We start from the raw sequence: 23,303 nt of genomic DNA, 5'->3' as shown, positions 1-23,303 counted from the left end.
ATTGCGAGGCACATACCGCCTTTTTATAACGGCCGGAGCACCTGGCTTATTTATGAGTCAATCCTGTTGCAAGTGCTGTTTTACGAGTGGAATGACACGGCCGGCGCACCTGGCTTGTGTATGAGTCACTCCTATTGCACGTGCTGTATAACAGAAATATCGTTAACGCCGTCAAGTATTTTAATTAGTTTAAGACTCAAACTTGAAGTCTCAGCAAATTTGTCCAAAAATAAAACTATTTCACTGGCAGTAAAATAATATGTATATAAATATATAGATAAATATATATTTTAATTAGCAATTATACATTTTGTTTATAGAACGTATAATACTTTACAGGGTAAAAACAATTTCACAGAAGTTGGGCGATTTTAAATATTCATTTAGTTTCAAGGTAGAGCTTGTCTCCGGTAAAATTTTAAAACTACATATATTTTGTATAACTTTTTTTTTTAATTTGCTCATATCACGCTATAAGACTAAGTATTAGTTTTAAAGAACGTAATGTACACGGAGTCCTGTAAAGAGTAAAGCCATAGAAGCATCAATCATTTACACCATCATACCTCGAACCACACAAAATACAATATGGAAGAGCCTAAGCAGTAAAATTAGCGCGCAATTATCATTGAGGCAAATCAAATTACTACATAATTACTTGTAAGGCAGGTCACAGATGAGTCTACAACCGCGATAAAAGTAATTAAAAATTGCTCTTTCGTTATTTAGAACTAATATCTAAAACCATGAACAATAATTTCATTGCGTAGGTATTTAATTTTATTATAGTAAAGGACAAAGAAATTAATGTATTCTTTGTTCATATTTTTCAAAGGTTAAGTTTTGTTTTTTTCTTTTTCATTGTGTTGACGATTGTTTATGGTACTACTAACGAAAGCCATTTGATTGGTTATTATACAGCACCAACAACTCTTTGTCCAATGATGTTTCAAGAATTGAAAAATCCACACCAATGTAAATGTAAATGAAAGAGCACTTTCACAATGAGTCATAGACTTTCAAGTTGACACTCGTTTCCGGAAAGATTTTGATATTGTTTATGGATCTCCGTTTATATTTACTATGGCTAATATTATTAAAATTCAATATTGTAATGTTTCGTTTACTTAAATCATTTAATAATTATTAAATTATTTGCACGTGTTCCTTTAATAAATTCTATTATTTTTTTTCATTAAAAAAGGTTGCATACACTTGTTTAAAAAAATCTCCCGCCATCATTTCAAATTCATTCGACCGGAAATTCGTCTATAGATGCGTTTGTTTCCGAAAAGTGAACGTTTCACGAGTCAACAGCATCGTTTTTCGAGAAGTTCTAAGCGCTGTTTGCGACATTTTTCTTTCATTTATTCGTTATCCAATGTTATAAGTGATGAAATAACACGTTGTTAAGCGATTAATATTGATATTAGTGTTCATAGACGTTAAAAAAGTAATCGACAGATTACGATAAGCTAATATGGGCGACGAAAGCCACCCGAAAACTCTCTACGTCGGTAATTTGGACCCGAGTGTCACAGAAGTTTTCCTATGTACGTTGTTTGGTCAAATAGGCGATGTAAAAGGTTGCAAGATTATACGGGAGCCAGGAAATGACCCGTATGCATTTCTCGAGTTTACGTGTCACACGGCGGCGGCCACAGCGCTGGCCGCCATGAACAAGCGAGTGGTCCTCGACAAGGAAATGAAGGTTAATTGGGCGACGAGTCCTGGTAACCAGCCGAAGACGGACACTAGTAATCATCATCACATATTCGTGGGCGATCTGTCTCCAGAAATCGAAACAAACATACTCCGAGAGGCCTTCGCTCCATTTGGTGAGATATCGAACTGTCGCATAGTACGCGATCCTCAAACGCTCAAATCCAAGGGTTATGCTTTTGTATCATTTGTAAAGAAAGCAGATGCCGAAGCTGCCATCCAGGCAATGAATGGCCAGTGGCTGGGATCAAGATCCATACGTACGAACTGGTCAACGCGTAAACCACCAGCGAAGGGTGTGAATGAAGGCGCGCCCAGTAGTAAGAGAGCAAAACAGCCAACATTTGACGAAGTTTATAATCAAAGCTCACCGACAAACACCACAGTTTACTGTGGCGGTTTCACAAGCAACATTATTACTGAAGAGTTAATGCAGAACACATTCTCACAATTTGGTCAGATACAGGACATCAGAGTTTTCAGAGATAAGGGCTATGCATTCATTAGGTTTACTACAAAGGAAGCTGCAGCACATGCCATAGAAGCTACACACAATACAGAAATAAGCGGTCACACAGTCAAATGTTTCTGGGGGAAAGAGAATGGAGGTGCTGAAAACCAGGTTTGTATGATTTGTGGTAATTAACATTACATAATTCCCAATCTATAGCTTGCCCTTTCTAGAAATAAGTCTTAAATTGGGATATTATATTAGCTTGAAATGAGAATACGACTTAAAAAATGCGAGTGAATTAAGTGAACTACTAACAACTTTTAGAATCTGAAACAAATAATTTTCATTACCGACTACATTTTTGACTAACCCACAGATAGGGATCTCATGGTCTTTAAAAAGATGATTTTTAGCAGTATTTTGAGTGGATTTCATAAGTATAATAAAATGCAATATATATCTTTCTGGAATTAAATACCTACTTGCTAAATACTAAATACATATTCTATATCTTGGAAGGTTAGAAATTCATAGAAAAATGTGAGATTTAATTTGCATATGAAACAGCTGGACTTTGCACCTGTTGTGGTCAAGTTTTTGCAAGATGATTTTAGCATTTTGAACATATTAAATTGTAATAATATGATCAGTTAGCTATTTTCCTTAATTTTTGAGAAATACAACATAAAGTAAAAGCATAAATTTGAAACCTGTTTTTATTAACAGTGTAAATAATAAAAATGTAAAATGTACACATTTTTGCATAAAATATCAAGTATTTTCTGTAAATTGGAATTGTCTAATAATAGTTACATGATTATAGCCAATGAATTGAAATTGTTATCCTGTTGCCTTAGCAACATGATAAAATGTATAGATAAAACTTCTAATGCTATAGTGGAAATAGTTCATAAACAATGTATTTATTAACCCACACCCATCCACCCCTAAACAAAAATAGCAATTAGTTGAAGTTAGGCTGTCAAGACCTTACCATAACTGCCCTAATAAAAATATTTTTATAAAAAAAATACAAAAATAAATGACAACAAACATCAACTGAATCTCTTTATGTATTTCAGTTTGCAGAAATAATGCGCAAATGAAATTCAGGTCAATGCTATTTGTAAATTACAGACTAAATTCTTAGCAAGATGGTTTTTTGCTGTTCGTTAATGATAAACATGCATTTGTTTACTTCAGTCATTGGACTTTCCTTTTTGTTAGTTGTTTGATTAAGGCAATTATTATAGTATGATATTATTACCAGCGTTACAACCACATTTCCTTTTTCTTGGTAGAAATGGACAGGATGCTGATACATACTTACGTGGACTATGGATAAAAACAAATTAGGAACAAACAAATTATTACATAATAAAATTTAATTCATAAAAACAAATTTTTGCTATCTATTCTCAAACAATTTTATTATGCTGACATTCTATTTTAGACGATGCATCAATTAGTTTAAATTTTAATCACGGAAAACGAAATTCTATCTTATTATTTTATATTTAGGAATTAAACAATTCTATTACAAAGTCTACAATACTAAACTGGCAAAGGTGCCAATGTAGATAAATATAAAGATAATTACTGAAAATGATGCAACACTGGTATGACTGTTTAGTTTTTCCAAACTACTTGAACTTAAAATATCACATGAGATATAATGGCAAAAGTTAAGGTAGTGTTTAGATGGCAAAAGTTAAGGTAGTGTTTAGCTGCTATTTGAATAAAACACAAGATTAGGTAGATTCTTGAAACATGAATTAAACTCATTACACTTAAACAAACAACAAATTTATAAATTAAATTGTCAGTCGAAAGTTTCAGTATTTAAACTAGTCTATTTAGATTATTTATTAATATTCGGCACTTTGGTCAAAAGTATTATTTCATATGCAAATTTAGTACTGAATTTAACACAAAAAATTAACAATTTTCAAATTTAGACTGAACAGATAAATTTTATCAGATTAGTTATTTGAAATTGATAAAAAAATTTGTTGCAAGTTATATTAAATAGTGAAAGAAATTATCAGCAGAATATCACTTTCAAAAGAAATAAATAAAGTTATATAACAAAAATTTTAAGATTACAATAGAATACATTACAATACAATAATAGTTTGTTTAGATTATTAATAAAATAAAAATATATCCTGAAAATATTGAATGGTACATAATTGATAACAGTTTTTTGATTATGTAGTAACTCTGTCCATTTGTAGTAACTTTGGCCCACAGGTTCGACACACGGCAGACTCGAACAGCACGGTCCCAGATCAGGTTATCTATTTGTGTTTACGTTTTGTATGTCAGTGGAATTTCCATCCAGAATTGTATTCATTATTAGTTTTTTTTTATTCCCCTAAGGGAGGAAGGGCTTTTGAGTCGTTATTTTATACAAGGGTTCTTGGAGTAGAATAAAAAAGTTAAAGTACTCTTAATATGTAATGTTATCTACTTTATTCAGTCAATTTTAGATAATGTAGTCTAAATATATATATTTTAGAGGGACCCTTATATAAATAAGAAGTAGTGCATGAACCATTGTTAATTGTATAATATTTTTTGAGGGATTCCAAAGTCGTTTCGTCCCAGAAACATGTATTTTAGTGTATTTGTGTATTTATTAGAATTTTAATACTATCTCAAATGAGCTTTAGTAATTATCATTGTTGTTTTTCAGAGCGGGAACAACTCGTCGGCGGCGCCTCCAGCGATGGGCGGCCAGTCCCAATATCCTTACCCGTATCAGCAAGGAATGGGCTATTGGTATGCTCAGGTAAATAAACCACATGTGTGTGCTCAGACTAAACAATATTAAGGTAGTAAGTAAAGGTAGTAGACGCTGCAATCAAAGTGGCAAGTACTAAGCATAACTTCTACTAGACATTTATTTAAATATTGTTTCTGTCTAAAGATACACCATGCCTTCTGTTGCTGCTATACACAGTACATTGCGTTTTTGTGAAGTATAAATATGTATGCATACTGGTATTATTATAATAGTGTTTGTTTGTTTGTCCATTCATCACCTCAAAAAGAAGCAATGGATTGACAGAATTTTTTTAAAGTTTAGTTTTTGGTCGGGATTGTCACATAGGACAGATTATGTAGTAAATAAATTAGTTGACCTTGACCACACGGACGAAGCTGCAGGTAATAATTAGTTAGTTATTCACTGCCTGTGGGAATTGTTTCCACGGTATTTGCTTAAAAATTTTCAAACTCATGTAGAGTTTTGTTTTGAAATTCAAATTTGATGTTGCTATGTGATTAATAACGTTATCAAGTGTTGGACGTTATCACTGATTAGTAAAGTGAGACCATGATTGTTTTTATCCCGTCTAATGATGTTAAATTGTTTGTTGAGGTCAACAAATAAGGAAAGATTTCTTTATAATTATGTGGGCATTGTGGTTTCATGTATGGTTGTAGAAATCTAGACTGTTACAAAGTGATGTCGATACAGCAATGTACAAATGGTTCTTAACCCTTTTAGTGCTGAGTTAATTTTCACACATATTTTGCAGATATTGCTAAAGGATTTTCGATAGAAAAAAAAGTACCTTATAAAAAACTAAAGCTAAATTCACAGTAAAATAGTTTAAAACGATTATTTATAAACGTTAATAACTTATTTAAAACGTTATACGTGCGTGCGGTAAGATACATCCGTTCAGGTCGATATCTCATCCATATAATCAAACTGCGCATATAGACGGTATTTCGACGCTCCGCATTTTATACGCATTAATAGATAATAGTCGATCTATCGACTATTCGCGCTCAAAGAGTTAGTACAGAGGTCGATGTTTTTAAAAACTTCATTGGAATTCACTTTCAAGAATCGTATATTACTTTTATCAGCTTATGGCTGTGTCCATTGCGTGTCTGTCAGGTCGATGTATATATTTTTTTGTAATGATAGAAGGATTACTGAGGGCCCGGAGGCCTTTCCAGTTTCACTAGGACAGGTGGGGATGTACATAATAATAGGGGTGTCTGTAGCCTAACTTCTAAGTTGTTATTGATTTTCAAAGTAAATCCCTACTAAGCCAAAGTCGGCCCCTTACAGTAGAGGTAATAAAAATGTGCGTAATCACTGCTGGCAAGTTGTTTTTTTGATCCCGCACGGTTTCATGTTTGAGGGATACGTTACGTCCTTCTTCTTTTGGTCGTTGAGGTCTTTGCATCGCGGCCAATTGCTAGTGCTGACGAGCGCAGTGCTGCTTGCTCACCGAATGTTATCACGTCATATATCAGCATTCGACTCTGTTATAACAACACAATTGATGCTAAAGTTTAAAATCAAAAAAATAAGAAAACCGGTTATATTTTATTTGTTTCGTATCATGACTATCGGCAATAAAACGACAGGTGCACAAGGAAAAACACTGTAACTCAGTTTTAGCTCAATATGATTTACAAGATTTATTTCATGCATGTGTTGAAATATAACTATAATAAAGACTGGGTTTTTTTAAACAAATTCTCCACGTATCTCAGGATTTTTTGTTAATTATATTGTATTGATTGGCTTAATTATACTATTTTTTTAAAATAATATTTGGATTGATGATGGGGATATTGATGGGTGAATGAGCTAACGGCCCATCTGATGATAACCGCGTCGACCACTGTGAGAAGGGATTGCGACTAGGTTCTGTAAAGTCTCTCCAAACCTTCAATTCGGAACGGCAGGGTTCTGTTGCCTACCCGCGCGGGCTTACAATTATCACCAGTAAAAGGTATTATTAATTGTACATTTTTTTTTGTAAATCGTAAAAAGAGTTATCTCTACAGTACTTGCTGACATCTAGGAAAGTACTTGCATAATTGTAATAAGTGTTAATAAAAACAATAACCAAGCTATAGTAAATTTTAATTCAGAAACTGAAGTGAATTTAAATCGATTCATTGTATGCTTGAGTGAAAATAAGCATTTTTCTTAATCATAATATACGATTTTATAGTTTTAAAATTGGTTTTTAATTTGAAAAAAAAAAAAAAAAAAAAAATTTCAATGCATCAAATACAACGCGTCAGCTCAATCTGATTTAATGTACTACATCGAACAATATTCATGCAACGTTAAATGTAACTAATGAATTTGTGGATTTAATTACTTTAAACAGGAAATCTCTCGTTAGATTGATACAATGTTAGGCAGCGACTTGACTGTGCCTCTAGCATTGGTGACGTCCGTGAGCGATAACCACTTACCATCAGGTGGGCCGTATGCTCGTCTGCTTACAAAGGCAATAAAAAAAAATCATGTACGTTTTGTAGGTAACCGGGAATTTCTGAAATTGAAAGTACATGATATTTTTTTTTAATGACCTCTTGTGCTTGAAATAATTAAGGCGCGAAAAGAATTGTCTCTATACTGTATTCCAATTACGAAGTCTCTTTTGACACTTCATAGAACATAACTCTTCATGTTTCGAATAATTTGAAATAATAATCATTTTTTGTTCATAGTCTTAAACATCATTTAAAAAACACACAATCAATCTGTTTGTGTGAATTATATACAATTAATTCACACAAACACAAGAACATAATAATCACACCTGTTTCATGGGACTTCGTAATGGGAATAGAGTATAGTGAAATTGATTCTAAAAATGCTGTTTCGACTGAAATAATTAATCCCTAAAATAACATAGGAATTGCGATAGGAAAAGCTTCACTAGCGTCAATATAAATTATGACAATCAATTTGGGCACAGAAGTGGAATTGTTTTACGACGCTGATAAATATAAAAAGTTGTATGTCCTACTGTTTGATGTTAATACGTGCAAATTTGGGGCCATTGAACACAAGTGAATAATGCTTTAAGTAAATACTATTTCGCATAAGTAGAGTTTTACTGGTTTTAGGACCTCTTGTGAGTCCGCACGGGTAGGTACCACCGCCCCGCCTATTTCTGCCGTGAAGCAGTAATGCGTTTCGGTTTGAAGGGCGGGGCAGTATTTGTAACTATACTGAGACCTTAGAACTCTTATCTCAAAGTGGGTGGCGGCATTTAAGTTATAGAAGTCTATGGGCTCCGGTAACCAATTAATATCAGGTGGGCTGTGAGCTCGTTCACCCATCTAAGCAGTAAAAAAAGCAAGTGTTTTTCAAATTTACCTTTGCTACTTGCGATGTTTGTTTGTTCCTGTCGTTCTAATAAAAGTACTTTATTATTATTAGAACGACAGTAGCTTACTTTAGTATTAGTACTTTTTGGAGACATTTGATCTTCTTCCGTAGTACTACATTGCCCATTTTCCTTATACTGTTTTTTTTTCTTTTTACTTATTCTGGAAGCCTTGAGAGGCTATATCAGCGTTACCCTAGCGTGTAGGTGAGCTCTTGGGGCTCAAACCGGAGGATTTGCTAACACTGTCCCTAGCAAGAGCAGTGCTTCGCAGAATCTACCTCCGGATCGGAAACGCGACCCACTGAGAATTTCCGGCGAAAAACTCTGCTGTGTCTATGGGTTAATTTACTCGCCGAGACCTTCGTCGCAAGCGATAGGACGATGCCCGGGCCTTTTACTGTATACTCTAGTACTATTATGAAGTTTATTTTAAGTTGACTACGCATTGTATAATAAACAAAAATCAAATGTTGCTTGGATCTGTCAGATGTAGACTTTGGTTGACAGTTGTCCTCGCCTCGAACTGAGGCCACACGAAATATTAATATAAATTATATTGTCTCATTAAACCACATATATAGAAGCAAGATTGTATTCATTCCGATTATTATTTAGAGAATAATTCTTTTATTTACATGACACGTAAAAGAAACTACACAATAGATATGAAATATGGTCGTGTCGTACGCTACGCGCTTGGAACGAACGTCGATTTGCATATTGCCAGATCCGCGCTCGTAAAATTAGAATTTTAATTTTCCTTCCATTGTATAACGACTGACTGTGAAGAAAGTTTTCTGATTACGTTAGTCGAAGTGACAAAGAAGTGTTTCACTTTTGTTTAAAATTGACATAGTTAGTGGCATGCCGGTGACGAAACTGTGTTACCAAGGAATATACTACCAGGTACCTACTCCGTATGGTTGGTTATTACCTCGCATATTAAAGTCACTAAGTGATGGTAATGACAGCTGTAACTATACTGAGACCTTAGAACTTATATCTCAAGGTGGGTGACGCATTTACGTTGTAGATGTCTATGGGCTCCAGTAACCACTTAACACCAGGTGGGCTGTGAGCACGTTCACCCATCTAAGCAATAAAAAAAAAAGTCTAGTATATATTTCTCCCATGAAAAAGTTGGGATATGTGTTACGACCCACGTTCAATTCCTCATTTGAATCAAAGAGGCGTTTCGTCCAGAGTTCCAAAAATATGTATAGGTTTTGGTAGCCCTCTATTATTTAAACAGACTTCACATTCATGACAAATTTTATTATTAAAAAAATGAATCTTTATCACTAATATTTACAAAAAATAATTTATTTTTCTAATTTCAACTAAACTTTTTGATTGAACGTCGTAATTCAATGTTTTGACGCCCTTTTTTTAAAATAATATAAATTTGAATGCGAGTATCCTGTGCTTAAAACAAAAATCAGCAAAGATTATACAACTAAAATTAATTGTAGCCATTGTAACAATTATGCTTTAAAATTATCTATACTTGTACAATTTATATAGATGATTCTTTTTTTTTTTTCACGTAAACATTGTCGTCTCACAGTCGAGGCGAACAAAGTAATATTGTTTCCCATATAATTTCCAGGGTTACCCTGCGTTACAGGGCTACATGGCTCCCGGGTACTACCAGCAGTACGCGGCCGCGTACAGCAACCCTCAGGCCGCCGCGGCAGGTAAATATTCTTATCTATACTAATATATAAATCTACAGTGGTTTTTACGGATGTTCCGTTATTACTACTGAACCGTGCATCCGATTGACTTGAAACTTGGTATCCGTGTAGAAAATACGTGTACTTAATGGATACGCCAATATTTATATTAGTGTTGGACTTCCTACACCAGTTGCGGGGGCGTTAATGATGAGAATCTTTGTGGGGGTGAGAAATAATAATGTTAATTTTAAATGCCCAACGAAGCGGACGGGTACAGCTAGTATGTATATAAACGAATATAATTCGCACATACAGAGCTATAATGACACTTATGCGATTCTTGTTAAAACTGAACTGAGTTTGAAGACTATCCTAAGGCTATCCTTGAGCGATGCACCGGTGTTCGAATCCCGCAGGCGGGTACCAGCTTTTCTAATGAAATACGTACTTAAGAAATTTTGACGATTGATTTCCACGGTGAAGGAATAACATCGTGTAGTAAAAATCAAACCAGCAAAATTATAATTTGCGTAATTACTGGTCGTAGGACCTCTTGTGAGTCCGTGCGGGTAGGAAACACCACCCTGCCTGTTTCTGTCGTAATGCGTTTCGGTTTGAAGGGTGGGGCAGCCGTTGTAACTATACTGAGACTTCGGAAATTATATCTAAAGGTGGGTGGGTGACAAAATCTCAAACTGGGCCACCGGCTGTACAGTATATCTGATAGGCTGCTGGTGTTCATGAGGAGGAGTAATATTTGTCTATCTGGAAAACAATCTTTTGAATCCGGGGTTTCCCCATGGGGGGCACAACGACAAGTGAAAATAAATTGACGACACAGCAAACTGTTTCTTTCGCGGACATAATTTGGGAATAATTTGGAAATAACTACCTCGTTTTATATGAGCCAGGTTAAGGTAGACTTCCACAGCCATATGTTCTGTATATTTCTAAATGAAAATGTGACTACTGAGTTCCGTGTTCTTGTTGAGTTCGCTCGGATCATTGTTACTGTTTCGTTTATTTCCGCTGTGAAATATGTATTCTAATTTGAGCCTTATTTCAATTTCATTAAAATCGATGTAATGTTTAGTTGAGCATGGACTAACATCATTAACATGCTTCGGAGGCTTGGTACCGGCGAGACAAATTATAGTTGCGTCTATATAATATTCGTATACACATGAGTAAGCATTGAATTTTATTTATGTGGCACTAGAAATTAACGTGATAATGTTATTGTTCCAGCGGGGTACCGCATGGGAATGGGCGGTAATGGCGGCGGCGGCGCCGGGTGGGGCGGCCCCTCGCAACCCCTCATGTACGCGTCGGCCGCCATGCCCTCCGCGCAGTACCCCTCCCAGTAGCAAGGCCGCACTCCCCCGCCCCCCGCACCACCGCCCCTCGTCGCCCCGCACACCGAGCCACCCCTCTGTCGGTCACAGAGGGACAGACTATGACGACGCGCGGCGCCGCCGTGACGTCACACCGAACGTTATGAGAACATACAGCAATACCTCTAAGACTGTCTTACTAATGTATCTAATGTATAATGAAAGATGATATTTTCTATAAAGCTAGTCAGTTAATTTCTTCTATCTGAACTGATATTGCAGTGGAATTTGTATTCGATGACGTCAGCGAGCCAGTCTGTTTCGCAAGGGGACTGTAAACGAATATCCGTGAGTTAGACACCGCTAGAAGTCGATTTGTGAAACGCAGTCTCTGCGAGCGACGCCGCGCCTCCGCGAGAGGGCGCCGGCTGCGGCGGCGAGACCTTCATAGATAGGACATAACGAAATAAATTATAATTTTTTAAAGAGGTTATTATGAGGGGATCTGTCGCGTGTGTGGACTCCTGTACATAAGGTTGATATTTATTGCGGCCGGCGGACGCGCCGCAACCCTGGACTCTGCTCACCAGACCGATACACATATTTATATTAAGTTCACCGTAAGTTGTTTTGTTTGACCTGAATTGTTATGATTTATTGTAATGGCAAACTGATATGTCAATAAAGAAGTGGGTCTGGGAATGGATGTTTGATTTGTCGTATAGACTATAATAATAATAATAATTATAATATGAAACTGTATTATGTTTTGGGTCCAAATTTTATAGATAAAGAGCGATCCGGGTCCTTTGTGATTTAAATCCACGTAGATAGTGGCGATCGAATGGAGAAAAATTGTAAATTCTTTTATTCTAAAAGGTCATTTTGTAAAAGGAGAAATAAATAATTTAAGTTACATATTTTTGATTGTTGTTTGTATTATTGATAAAATTTTGATCCCTCAAAAACATAATCCCGAAGACGATCGTCTGAAAATAATCGGTTTTTGCATTTCAAGTGCCCATTGGGATCTCTTATTTGTAAATTATATACCGACTCAGTTGATTTATAAATTGATTAGATGAGATTTGTGTCTCGAGAGAGACGACATTCATATTCACGGCATATGTGGTCCACCTGGTGTCAAGTGGTTACACGAGCCCATAGACATCTACGACGTAAATGTAGCCACCCGTCTTAAGACCTGTTTTACAGTACAACTGCTGCTCGATTCTTGAAACTGAAACGCATTAATGCTTCGCGGCATAAATAGGCAGGGTGCTGGGTGGCAGGTGCCTTTCGGCGCGCATTGCGCTACCGTAAGTTTCGTGTAGTTGGTGTGGTGGAGCTCGATGGTGCTTAGTCGGTAGTCGGTTCTGCGGGGCAAGTGTCTCGCGCGTCTTTTTCAAAGCATAGTCTCCTGTGACAAATTGGGGGAGGTGGAGGACCTCGGTCCTTCTCTTCTCCCCTTCTTCCTCTCTGGAGGCGCCGGAGTTCGACATAACCCGGTCCGTTACCCACCTCGACCGGGTATCCTTCAATGGATTCCCCAGTGTAAAAAAGAAAAAGGGTGGCGGTACCTAGTTACCTACATACCCGAGCGGGCCTACATGTTCCACCAGTCTTATCAACATTTATAGTACATACTTATCTTCTCACTGGTAGTGTATGAGCGACTGTGACCATTTACCACCGGATGTGCCGCAAGTTTGCTTTTAAACGGAAACAAGAAATACCAAAACATGTTATGTTTGGTAATTACGTACCTAATGTACGTTATTGCTGCGTCATTCCGCCACTTACGATGGAATGAACAAAGTGAATCAAACATGAAAGTCAACACCTACTACTGACCACCTACTCACATGTTAGAGTTCAGAATATTTGGAATTCGAGGAGTACTCGTAAACTGAAAAATCTTTTAGATTCTGAATTGCATTAACAAGCAGCATAAAAATGTTTTGTTATAAGTTCATTTATTTTAAGTAGGAATGCATTCATTACCTTTAGGTATACATATTTAATTAATTATCACCTTCACCCACTTGCTGACATTAAAACACGTCTTTTCATAATTTGAATTTAAAGCGGGAGCTTTTCAACTGTGACGTGAAAATTGCAATGACAGTGATCTAAAAATAAGAGGGACGCGAAGGCGCGGCGTCGCGGCGCTCGCTTGGGCCTCAGTCGAGCAGCAGCCGTCGCGAGTGAAACCCGAACGATAACACGAGCATTAACCATGGTATACGAGAGTGACTTCTACACGACGCGTCGGCCCTACAGGTCCACCTACAGCGTGACGGTAAGTAGGCGCCGCCGCCCTCTAACCCACCGAGCGTGCCTTGTACCTCGCTCCACTATACCCCGGGAGCCGGACGCCCCTCGCACCAACTCGACCCTCGTCATGATCCTACGACGACAAGTCGCCCCAGTCACATAGGCGTACTCTTTTCAGTTTTGTTCATTCGTCCGTCAACGGGACAGCTAATTGTCGTCTTCCCAAGTTAATACTTGCCTCCGTTTTAGAGTTCGCTTGTAAACACGATTGCTTACGTTAAGAGAGCCAGTCTGACCTCGACTATTTCGTCCTAGTCCGCTATGGACGTTCTTGCGTGTCGCAAGTGGGTCGTTCCGTGTCGAGGCGCAGAGTCGGAAAGCTGAGCCACCTAGCGCGCCAAATATAGCCACGGCTGGAGTCGCGCTCGGCCGACTAACGGGGAATTCTCCGCTTGCAGCGGTCGACGCTCGGGGACTGGGAGAAGGTGCCGTTCGTGCCGCGGCCGAGTCTCGTGCCCGACCCGGTGACGGCCTTCGGGCGGCGCACCAAGCCGGGCACGCGCGCCTCCGTGCTGGACCCCGTCACCAAACAAAACATCCCGCCGAAACCGGAGTCGAAGTTGGCGCCTCTCGCGCCTTACGTATCTCCGCGCGAACAAACGCGCGCGCGTGTGCTTTCTACCGTTGGACAGCGGGAGCGCGCGTTCGAGGCGGACCCTCTGGGCACGCCGCGCGACCACATGGACGTGCTGCTCGCCCAGGCGCACGGCCGCCCGCTGCACGCGGCGCATCGTCACGTTTACTACAGTAACTACGCCACGTACTGAGAGGACTGCGCGGTGGCAGAGTCGTTCGTTGTCGTGTGTCGCTTTCGCTCGCTAGAGTAGGTAATTGGTCGGGTCGGTGCGAGGGCGGGCGGCGTTCGGACGGCGATTAAGGACGCGGTTGTTGCAGACGCCGCGGCACTACGTGGTGGTGGACCGCGACCCGATCGCGCCACGTCGTGCCGAGGAGCAGTACTCGTACTCGTACTCGAGCACAAGCCAGCGCTCGGCGGGCAGCGGCCTGCCTCAGCGCAGCTCGTACAGCAACACGGTGGAGCGCCGCACCGGCAGCGGCCCCGGGGGCTACTCCTACACCAGCGAACGCTCCAGCAACCTCGGCGGTCCCGGAGGCTACTCCTACTCGTCCACCAGCAGCGGCCGCCTGCCCTACGGCACCACTTACCGTCACTACTCTTATCGCGTTTAGCGTCCCGGCTCCCGACCAGCCCCTAGCCTGTCCTAACTCCTAACCCCGTTCCGGCACCCTCTCTTGTAACCACATAATCAGTATTCGCTGTAACGCAATGTGATCGCTCTACTTTAATACGACAAGTGGACGTGGATCTAGCTTTCTATGTAATTTATTATAGTTAAAATTATTATTTATGTGATTTAGACTGAAATTTAATAAAGCTTGCGACTTTCTAATATTCCTTTTTTCTTTGTGTTTCTATTCCTGACTTCTGACAGATCGATGATGAGCGCGATCTTTGTCACTAACAAATGTTTCCTAAATTTTGTTGGCTACACTTTTACGATTAAAAAACATACAAAGATAAATTCTATAACTGTTCAACGAATTTACACACTCGGAACATATTATCAATATTTTCCTCATTTACGTATGCCAACACGAAATTAGCAAATTAAAATTATACAACAATTAACTTTAGACATTTATTTTATTACAAATTCAACAAATGGTTACCTATTAAAATAAAAGAAAATATGTTGACAACTATTTAGATACACAAAAATCGGATAAAAGAATAGTGAGAGGAAAATTAAACACGCGCTATAGGTATATAAAGAGCACAGATCATATTATAACAAACAAACGAAGGTGTTTACACATCAAAAAAATGTACCAACGGGAATATTTCGCAGCAGCCTCTGTCTTCAGTGTACTACCTATCGTCTCTGCTCCCGTACTATCATATCCCGTACATCGATTACGTGCCGAGGCTCTCGCAGGTGAGTATCGAAAACGATTGTAAATTCATCAGCAGATGTACATAAAAATTCATTTACATAGCTGTAGAAATCTGCTGTATCGAGCACCGCTGGATAAGCTAAGCACAAAGAGCACTGCTTTCAGCACGACCTCACATGACTCAGCATGACTCATTTTGCTCCTGAAAAGTAAGATATTGTAAATGGTCCCTTGATCTCTACCATAATAATATAATCTGGCTGACTTACTCTTTTGATTATTAGTGTGAATAGTAACATCATCGGTGTGTAGATAAACCTGAATAAGAAGGCCATAATTATATATTTAATAGTTGTAGATTATGGATAAAGCTTACTTTACAATTAGTTAGTGAAGTGGTCGTGGTTTCAGATGAAATACACACTTACGTATGACTTGCACGGTGAAGAAATAACATCGTGCTATAAAAATCGAACCCGACAACATCATAATTTGCGTAATTACTGGTGGTAGGGCATCTACTACTTACAGGCATTGTACTGTAAAAACTGAGATTTAGAGCTCATGTGTTTCAAGGTGGGAGGTAACATTTACGTTGTTGGTGTCTATGGGCTCCGCTAGCAGTCACCTGGTGGGCCGTAAACTCGTCCATTGCCCTAAGCAATAAAAAAGGTAGATTCTATGACGAAGAATACTTAAAGGTTTCTTTATTTAGTATATTTTTTTATTAATAACAAACCAATATTCGACCATCGATTTTCATGCGAAAATTATCTATTAGGTACTATGTTAGTGAGCCTGACTATGGTCGAAATCGGTATCTTTGTAAAAATATTTAATATTCGTGTGGTTTATACGGTAGGTACTTGTTGTTGTCTTGTACATTAAGTGTTTCCGATACCCGAAAATATCTCGAGGCCGCATAACGTGGAAAGTATAATTTTAACTTAATTTCGAATATCATAGAGTATCAATCTATACAATATATAAATAAAATTGCAGTATCTGTTTGTAATATTGAAATAAGCGCTTTTTACTACATCCATATGAATATATATACGGTACATACACCAAAACAACATTTTTTACAATTTTTGTCTGTCTGTCTGTTTGTTCCGGCTAATCTCTGGAACGGCGGGACCGATTTTGATGAGACTTTCATTAATAGGTAGCTGATGATGTAAGGAGTAACTTGGCTACTTTTTTTAGACTAGCTTCGCCCCGCGGCGTCACCCGCAGTTATTGTCGTACCGCGCGCAACATGGCGGGCTTCGGCTATCAATAATAAAATTTAATGTTTCCGAAGCGAAGCGAGGGCGGGTCGCTAGTAGATATATAAAATGCCTATCTTTTACAACTATCTAACATACTCAAAACATATACTCATGAACATAAACATACTTAAAATTATAACGTATTAAGACGAATATATTGGACGTATTTTTTCAAATTTGAAAAAAATTTAAGTGGTCGTCTGTGGGCTGTTTTGAGATCATATGTCTGGTTGTTTACTACAAAGATCACATATTAAAATTTTTGTGTGTATGGGATAATCTTCGAAAGGATTAATCCAATTTTGACCGGCACACTGGTAAGTAGAAAATTTCATGAAAAATATTCTAGGCTGCTTTTTATTCGGAAAAATATAAACGGTTTCCTTGTAATACCTAGATATTATTTTGTTAAACGAAATTATGAATACACAAAGCTAGAAGAAAAAATAATAATATTAGAGTTCACCAATAATTTTATTTTTAAATTAGTATTTAGCTCAGTTCTGGATAAGTATTTCCTTTAACATTCACCGTTTTGTGAAAGCCGTTATGGTAAATTTTTATTCATTAAAATTATGGGGGATTTATCACTAGTTCGAATGTCGCGACCCGAGGATTGTATATAAAAAAAAAACTGATAAAAACATTGTAACCTGTTTTGATTTTGTATAATTAAAAATGAGTCATCAATTTTTGGCGATGAGGTTATAAAATCGTGTTTTATCGTATTTCTCAAGCGTCCAGACATTTTTAATTCGGGTTTTCGGGTCGAGGCGGTTCATTTCAAATTAGATTCTTGTGTTACAATTTCAATGGGATGTTTCTTCAAGGACCGCTTGAATACAATGAGGTTAAAAATGTGTGCGGCTTAAAAATCTTTGTTGGATTACTTTGATTTTTTTTAAATTCATCACTCGCTTACGTTTTTTTTAAAATACGAATTTCGGTGAACTTGCTCATGCCTCACCCGTAGAAAGCGACCACCGGGGTCCATTAACTTTATAACGGGAATGCCGCCACCCACCTTGAGATCAAATTAGAATCAATCTTAATGTTTAAATAGTTCTTCTACCCGTGAGTATTCTAGTTTAATTTATGGGTGTTCGAGAATGGTTTACATTCTCAATTGAATATTGTTAAATTCGTCAAACAGTCCAGATTATTAAAAAATATTCAAAAAAGTTTGAAATTTTCGTATTTAAGACGTGTGTGTACAGACAGACGTCTGTCGGGTTCGCTAGTTGTATTATTATATAACGGCTGTGCCACGCTTTAAGCGGGAATGTAATTTTTCAAAATAATTTACGCACACTTTTTACTTTCAACATACAAACATGTATCGTCTCATGCATGGGGAATAAGATGTCAATAGTTTTCAGTTGAGATTAAACTGTGCAAAATAAAGCGGTCAATTTATTTTGCTATTTCAAAATAAATCTAATTTATTGTAACGAATTATCCTGTTGATAAAGTTAAGTACGTATTTCTTAATTCTTCGTGATTTAAGATATAAATACGTATCGTCTTATGCATGGAGAATAAGAAGTCAATAGTTTTTAGTTTAGATGAAACTGTGAAAATAAATCGACCAATTTATATTGCAATTTCAAAATGAACCTAGCCTATTGTAATGAATTATATTGTTGATAAAGTTAAGCGCGTATTCTTATTTCTTCGTGATTTACAATAGAGTAATAATCTACGTTCAAACAAATTGTAAACTCTTTTAGAACAATCGCAATTGTTTTCTGGCTACGAGCCAATGTCGTCGGTATCGTAGCGAGAACAGGTGGAATATTTTAGTTCTTTTGTTTTTCCTGTTAAACCAATAAGTTTTGTTTGCGTATCAAGGGAATATATTTAATCTTTTGCCTGTATATTATCTAATATTATAAACTGGAATGTATAGGAAGATCTTGTCAATGATCTAACAAAATACAGATTTAATTGAAACATTTCTTAGAAATGTAGAGGGCGGCTCGTTTAGGTGATTGCACTGTCAGATTTTATTTAGATTTCTATACTACGCAATGTAGCACAAATAAAAAACCATTAAGTAATTCGCAGGTCAATTGCCTGAAGGGAATGCAACGCGTGTGGTATAATGGCGGCCAGCTTCCTTTGCGTTACATTGCAAGCTCAAGAAACACGAATTTATGAGAACTATTAAACAAGTGTTTACCCTGTTTTATTACGTATTCAAATATTGTTTTTCGTTTACATTAGACTAGGCACGTATTATCGTTTCGGCTTCGAGAAATAATTAATAATATCTGGTTCTTAAATAGTTGCTGTTTGCCATTTTCACATTAATATACATTACTGCTTAACGGCACGGTGGTGCTACCTACCCGTGCTTACTTACAAGACGTCCTACCACCAGTAATACGTTCTCTCAGGTTGAGCCTCATGACCATACACACCAGTTCGCGAGTAGTTAGACTTGCGCCTTAAATAACGAAAAATGAGGCCGGAAAAAATGTGAGGAAACAACTGATTAAAAACTATAATAAAATCACGTGAAATTGCTTAAAAGTGCGCAAATAACTTCATAATCAGAGATGCTTTCCAAGGAATATGCTATTGCAATAGTCAATAAAGATTGACTGATTGTGAGACTTGAAAATGTTGCATTAACGCAGTAATTTAAATATATGTATTACAGAAACATTACCGCAGGGAACGCTTCTGATCTTTTCCAAGTTCTTTTGAGTAGGTACTTACAAAATGACTTTTTTTACGAATTCGACACAAACCGGATATCTCGAGACACTGTCGAAAAAAAAAACATGGGTATTTCTTTTGGCAACGTTGCCAAGCCCTCATTCACACCCGTTCGCCTCTCCCATTAAGTAATTGTTATTTTTAATATAATACTTGTTTGAATATATGATGAATTTGGCACAAAATTTTCTTACCGACATTTATAGTACCGGTAAAATGGGGCGATTAGGGATTGAAAGGCGAATCGGGAAAAAACCGGGAAAATCTTTCGACGCTCAATATAAGTTTTATATTCGTTGCAAAATCTTCCATTTTTTTGTAGTTTAATAGTAGAATGTTGAAAGTTCACAAAACAACTCTGAATATGCATGATAATAGCTGCTAACTTATAAAAAATCGCGTTTCAAATTAACTTCCTGTGGTGGTAATTATTTTAGTGCTAGAAACTTTGCTCTCTTTTATTTATTTGATAATAATAGAAGACGACTATGATTTATAAACGTTATTTAGTGTTTGAACCAGCATATATATTAAAGGTAAGTCTCAGTTGTTATTGGTTTTAATGTATTTGATTAAATAAAAATATATGTAAAAATCTGTTGTTTTTGGGGATATTGGGGACGAGCTAGGTACAAATAACAACGAAAAAGGGGTCAATTGGGATGAGAATACGTGAAATGGAAACGACCTAAGTATAAATAGGTACAGGTTTGTAGGGTTGTCTATGTAGTTATAACAATATTTTTTAAATTTGTTGGTAAAAATCTGGTTTATCGAAGCGAAATTGGGAATAAGTCTTTAGTTGAAATAGATAAGCAATTTAATATAAGTAAGTCGATTTTGCAGAGACATGTAACAATATCAATGAAATCTCAAGGTGGACAAAAATGTCTAAGTAATACATAATAAAATATTTAATATTTGTTCAGAGTGGGGGTATTCATCTGATTAATCCATGGAATAACCGACACACCTAATCTCTTAACCCAGATAGAAATATCAGCCCCTAAGTACTTACCAAGAACGGAGAAATATAAACCGTTTCTAAGAAAGCCCACTATATATGTATAAATATATATATATATATATATATTGTTGTTACTGCACTGTCGATTGCACCTATAATTGAGGTGATGTCTGCCATGTACTTTTGTCAGTTTTTCAAATTTTTTTATTGATGATCACTTTGTTGGTGCAACTAAATAAATAAATAAATTAAAACTATATATAAAAATAAAAGTAGTGCCAACCCTAGCAAATTTCTCATTTCGTCCCAATTAACCGCAATTTTCGGGTAAATAGGGATTACACCTATTTTTGCATTTTTTGCTTAAACTGGAAATCTAGTTGCATAATTTTAAATTAGACAACAAAGATGCCCCCAAGACTCAATCATTTTGATCCTGATATAGCATTGTATACATCAACAACTACCTTAAAATTGCTCATAAAGTTGGAATTTGTCCCTAATCGCCCCATTTTACGGTACAGTTATATTCAAAATTCACTTGTCTGAATCTGTTAGTACAGATTAAGTTTCATGAACTACTGAGGTCTGTCCACTTATTGATATCAAGAAGCCTAATAATAAAAATATTACATACAGCCCTGAAACGCTTTTTATTAAAATCATAGTAGGTACTTATGTATTTAGTTCGTCGTTACGTGTTAATTACCATTTGAAATATTTATTACGAAAAATCACGGTTCGCGCCTAAATAAAACAGTGCTCGCCCAACGATCGTTTGTTAATAATCACTGATTAGGGTTTCTTTCCATGTATTATTTTATCTTAAGATTCATTATTGATTTAAAAAAAATACAAAAAATATTGAAACATTAAAATTCTATAATAGCTGCTAAAACAAAATAAAAAGAGAATAAGGTAGGTACATGACATACCTAATAGGTACATAAAATGAAATTAAGACTGTCATTATAGTAAAATTAAAAAAAACCGGGCGAACATTAGTTAAATTAAAAATACTATGACCGTACCTATTATTTACAGGTTTATTTCCGACATTTTAAATACTCCAAATTTTACAAACAAGTTTAGCCGTGGTTTTGATCAATACCAAAGATTCCATTATCGTTTTCAGATATTTGCGTATGAACTAGCTATCGTGATTTTGGGTACATGTCATTAATCGCATGAGTCGTAAGCAACCTTCAGATTGGTTCAAGAATTTTCCATCGTCAGTAGTACGTAGTACATATAACATTTCCAGTGGAGTCTTGCTAGTATACGAACAGCGCTAAATATAACTTAGTTCGTATGATTCACTCCGCCATTGAGACGGATCTCACTCCTTTCTAAAATAGCCCTATGATTTGGCATCTTGCATTGCAATCATCTTATTCAATTTACGTAAATGTAAGAAAAGCGTTCTATTCTAGCTGAAGATTCTATTAATGTAGCGTGCATAAGATATCTAGTGTGGTTTTCCCGAATTTGGTAAAAGAGATTGTATTATACAAGATAGGAAATTCTCTCAGTACAAACGTTAATATTCAAATTATGTTTGTTATATGTATACGATCACTGTCTTGTTCTTGTCTCTTCAATATAATTAGTTATTTTTACCTTAACTGAATAATACAGAGAGTTTTAAATTTGTTAGTGTTGTAAGCAGAATATAATTGTTTTGTTACTGTTACAAGGACCTATTCCGTTGTTATGGGTACCGATGTTTTTTTTAAATTTTACTTTGATTGAAAAGCCATTTTTAATAGGCTAACCGATTACAACAGAAAAGTATTTTTTTATGAAAAATAATCTTTAATTATCAATTTTTTAAGCAAATAATTATGGTTGACCTTTGTTTGTTTTTAAATCACCTCATCACTGGCTTTATTCAAACCATAGAGTTACTTAGGTACGGTACTTATTAACTCCATGATTCAAACAGATATATTTTGTGCCTATATTTTTTGTATACTCTGTGTACGGCTCAAATATCAGTTTTGTTGTGATGCTATTGAAAATCTCAAAGCAATTCTAATTTCAATCCAAAGCATGATTTGAACAGTAAATTTTATTTATGCGCTGACGATGACATCACATCCCGAATTTTTTAATCATTTTTAAAAAGTAACTGCACGATAAAATCACGCAGACACAGCCCACTGAGTTTCTCGCAGGATCTTCTTTCTCAGTGGTAGATTCTGCGAAGCACTGCTCTTGCTAGGGCTAGTGTTAGCAAATTCTTTCAGGGTAAGCCCACGAGCTCACCTATCTGTCCGCGCGAAGTTGAAATAACTCTTAGGTGCCTTAGGCTACCAGCGAATAGGAAGGGGGGAAAAAATCGATTTCTTAAATCGGTCTATATTTTCGATATCAGTTGTTTCAAAATTAACGGCAATATTCTAGTTACGGTGTGACGTTACGACTCTGGTACCACATGAGCGATCCACTAATCATTTTACATTACATAGAGAATTCCGCATGTTACAAACGTAACAAAATTATTTTAGAAACATAATTATTCGTTACATGAACGACCTTGTTTGTTTCTCGGTTCACCCATAAAATGGCACGTTTGATCACGTTTTTGGCACGAAAACTTTACTCCCGACGATGTAAATAAACGCTCACTGCTTTTCATGAAATTGATCATGATAATTATTAAAAAACAAAAAATAAAATGCATTCCATGTTTTAACATCGTATTGCATGCTTTTTAAGTAAGTAGAGG

At 36.6% G+C, this 23,303-nt stretch overlaps 2 protein-coding genes and 1 long non-coding RNA gene across 7 annotated transcripts; 2 read left to right on the top strand and 1 right to left on the bottom strand.

The window, feature by feature from the left end:
• Nucleotides 1-1,090: 1,090 nt before the first annotated feature.
• Tia1 (TIA1 cytotoxic granule-associated RNA binding protein) lies at nucleotides 1,091-12,055 on the top strand. 4 transcript variants are annotated; one of them, XM_012691251.4, is made up of 5 exons: nucleotides 1,115-2,344; nucleotides 4,430-4,471; nucleotides 4,875-4,970; nucleotides 9,968-10,037; nucleotides 11,268-12,055. In XM_012691251.4, exons 1-5 carry the CDS (start codon nucleotides 1,481-1,483, stop codon nucleotides 11,384-11,386), a joined length of 1,191 nt encoding a protein of 396 aa, XP_012546705.1. In that variant the 5' UTR covers nucleotides 1,115-1,480; the 3' UTR covers nucleotides 11,387-12,055.
• A 1,500-nt stretch (nucleotides 12,056-13,555) lies between these two features.
• On the top strand, nucleotides 13,556-15,102 carry Fau (fau protein). Its single transcript, NM_001142752.2, is given in 2 exon segments — nucleotides 13,556-13,655; nucleotides 14,585-15,102. Coding segments are annotated over 2 exon segments (360 nt in total). The 5' UTR covers nucleotides 13,556-13,592; the 3' UTR covers nucleotides 14,882-15,102.
• Nucleotides 14,088-19,800, bottom strand: LOC119630588 (uncharacterized). 2 transcript variants are annotated; one of them, XR_009976722.1, is made up of 3 exons: nucleotides 16,036-19,800; nucleotides 15,877-15,925; nucleotides 14,088-15,809 (listed from the first exon to the last, which is right to left on the bottom strand). It is a non-coding gene; the product is annotated as an uncharacterized LOC119630588 (long non-coding RNA). The 2 variants fall into 2 exon arrangements; XR_009976721.1 differs by having other exon boundaries at nucleotides 15,877-19,800.
• Between the last annotated feature and the right edge of the window lie 3,503 nt (nucleotides 19,801-23,303).

This window comes from Bombyx mori, chromosome 25 (genome assembly GCF_030269925.1).
Source record: "Bombyx mori chromosome 25, ASM3026992v2".
Taxonomy (NCBI): Eukaryota; Metazoa; Arthropoda; class Insecta; order Lepidoptera; family Bombycidae; genus Bombyx; species Bombyx mori.
The sequence above is the reverse complement of the archived record's forward strand: the minus strand, read 5'-3'. Positions and strand labels throughout refer to the sequence as shown.

What these genes read in the sequence shown, in the direction of transcription:
- Tia1 (XM_012691251.4), top strand. Translation starts at nt 1,481, where the DNA reads ATGGGCGACGAAAGCCACCCGAAAACTCTCTACGTCGGTAATTTGGAC. An exon ending in TGGGCTATTGGTATGCTCAG is followed by an intron (nt 4,971 to 9,967) that starts GTAAATAAACCA and finishes CCTGCGTTACAG; the next exon opens with GGCTACATGGCTCCCGGGTA. An exon ending in CCCTCAGGCCGCCGCGGCAG is followed by an intron (nt 10,038 to 11,267) that starts GTAAATATTCTT and finishes TTATTGTTCCAG; the next exon opens with CGGGGTACCGCATGGGAATG.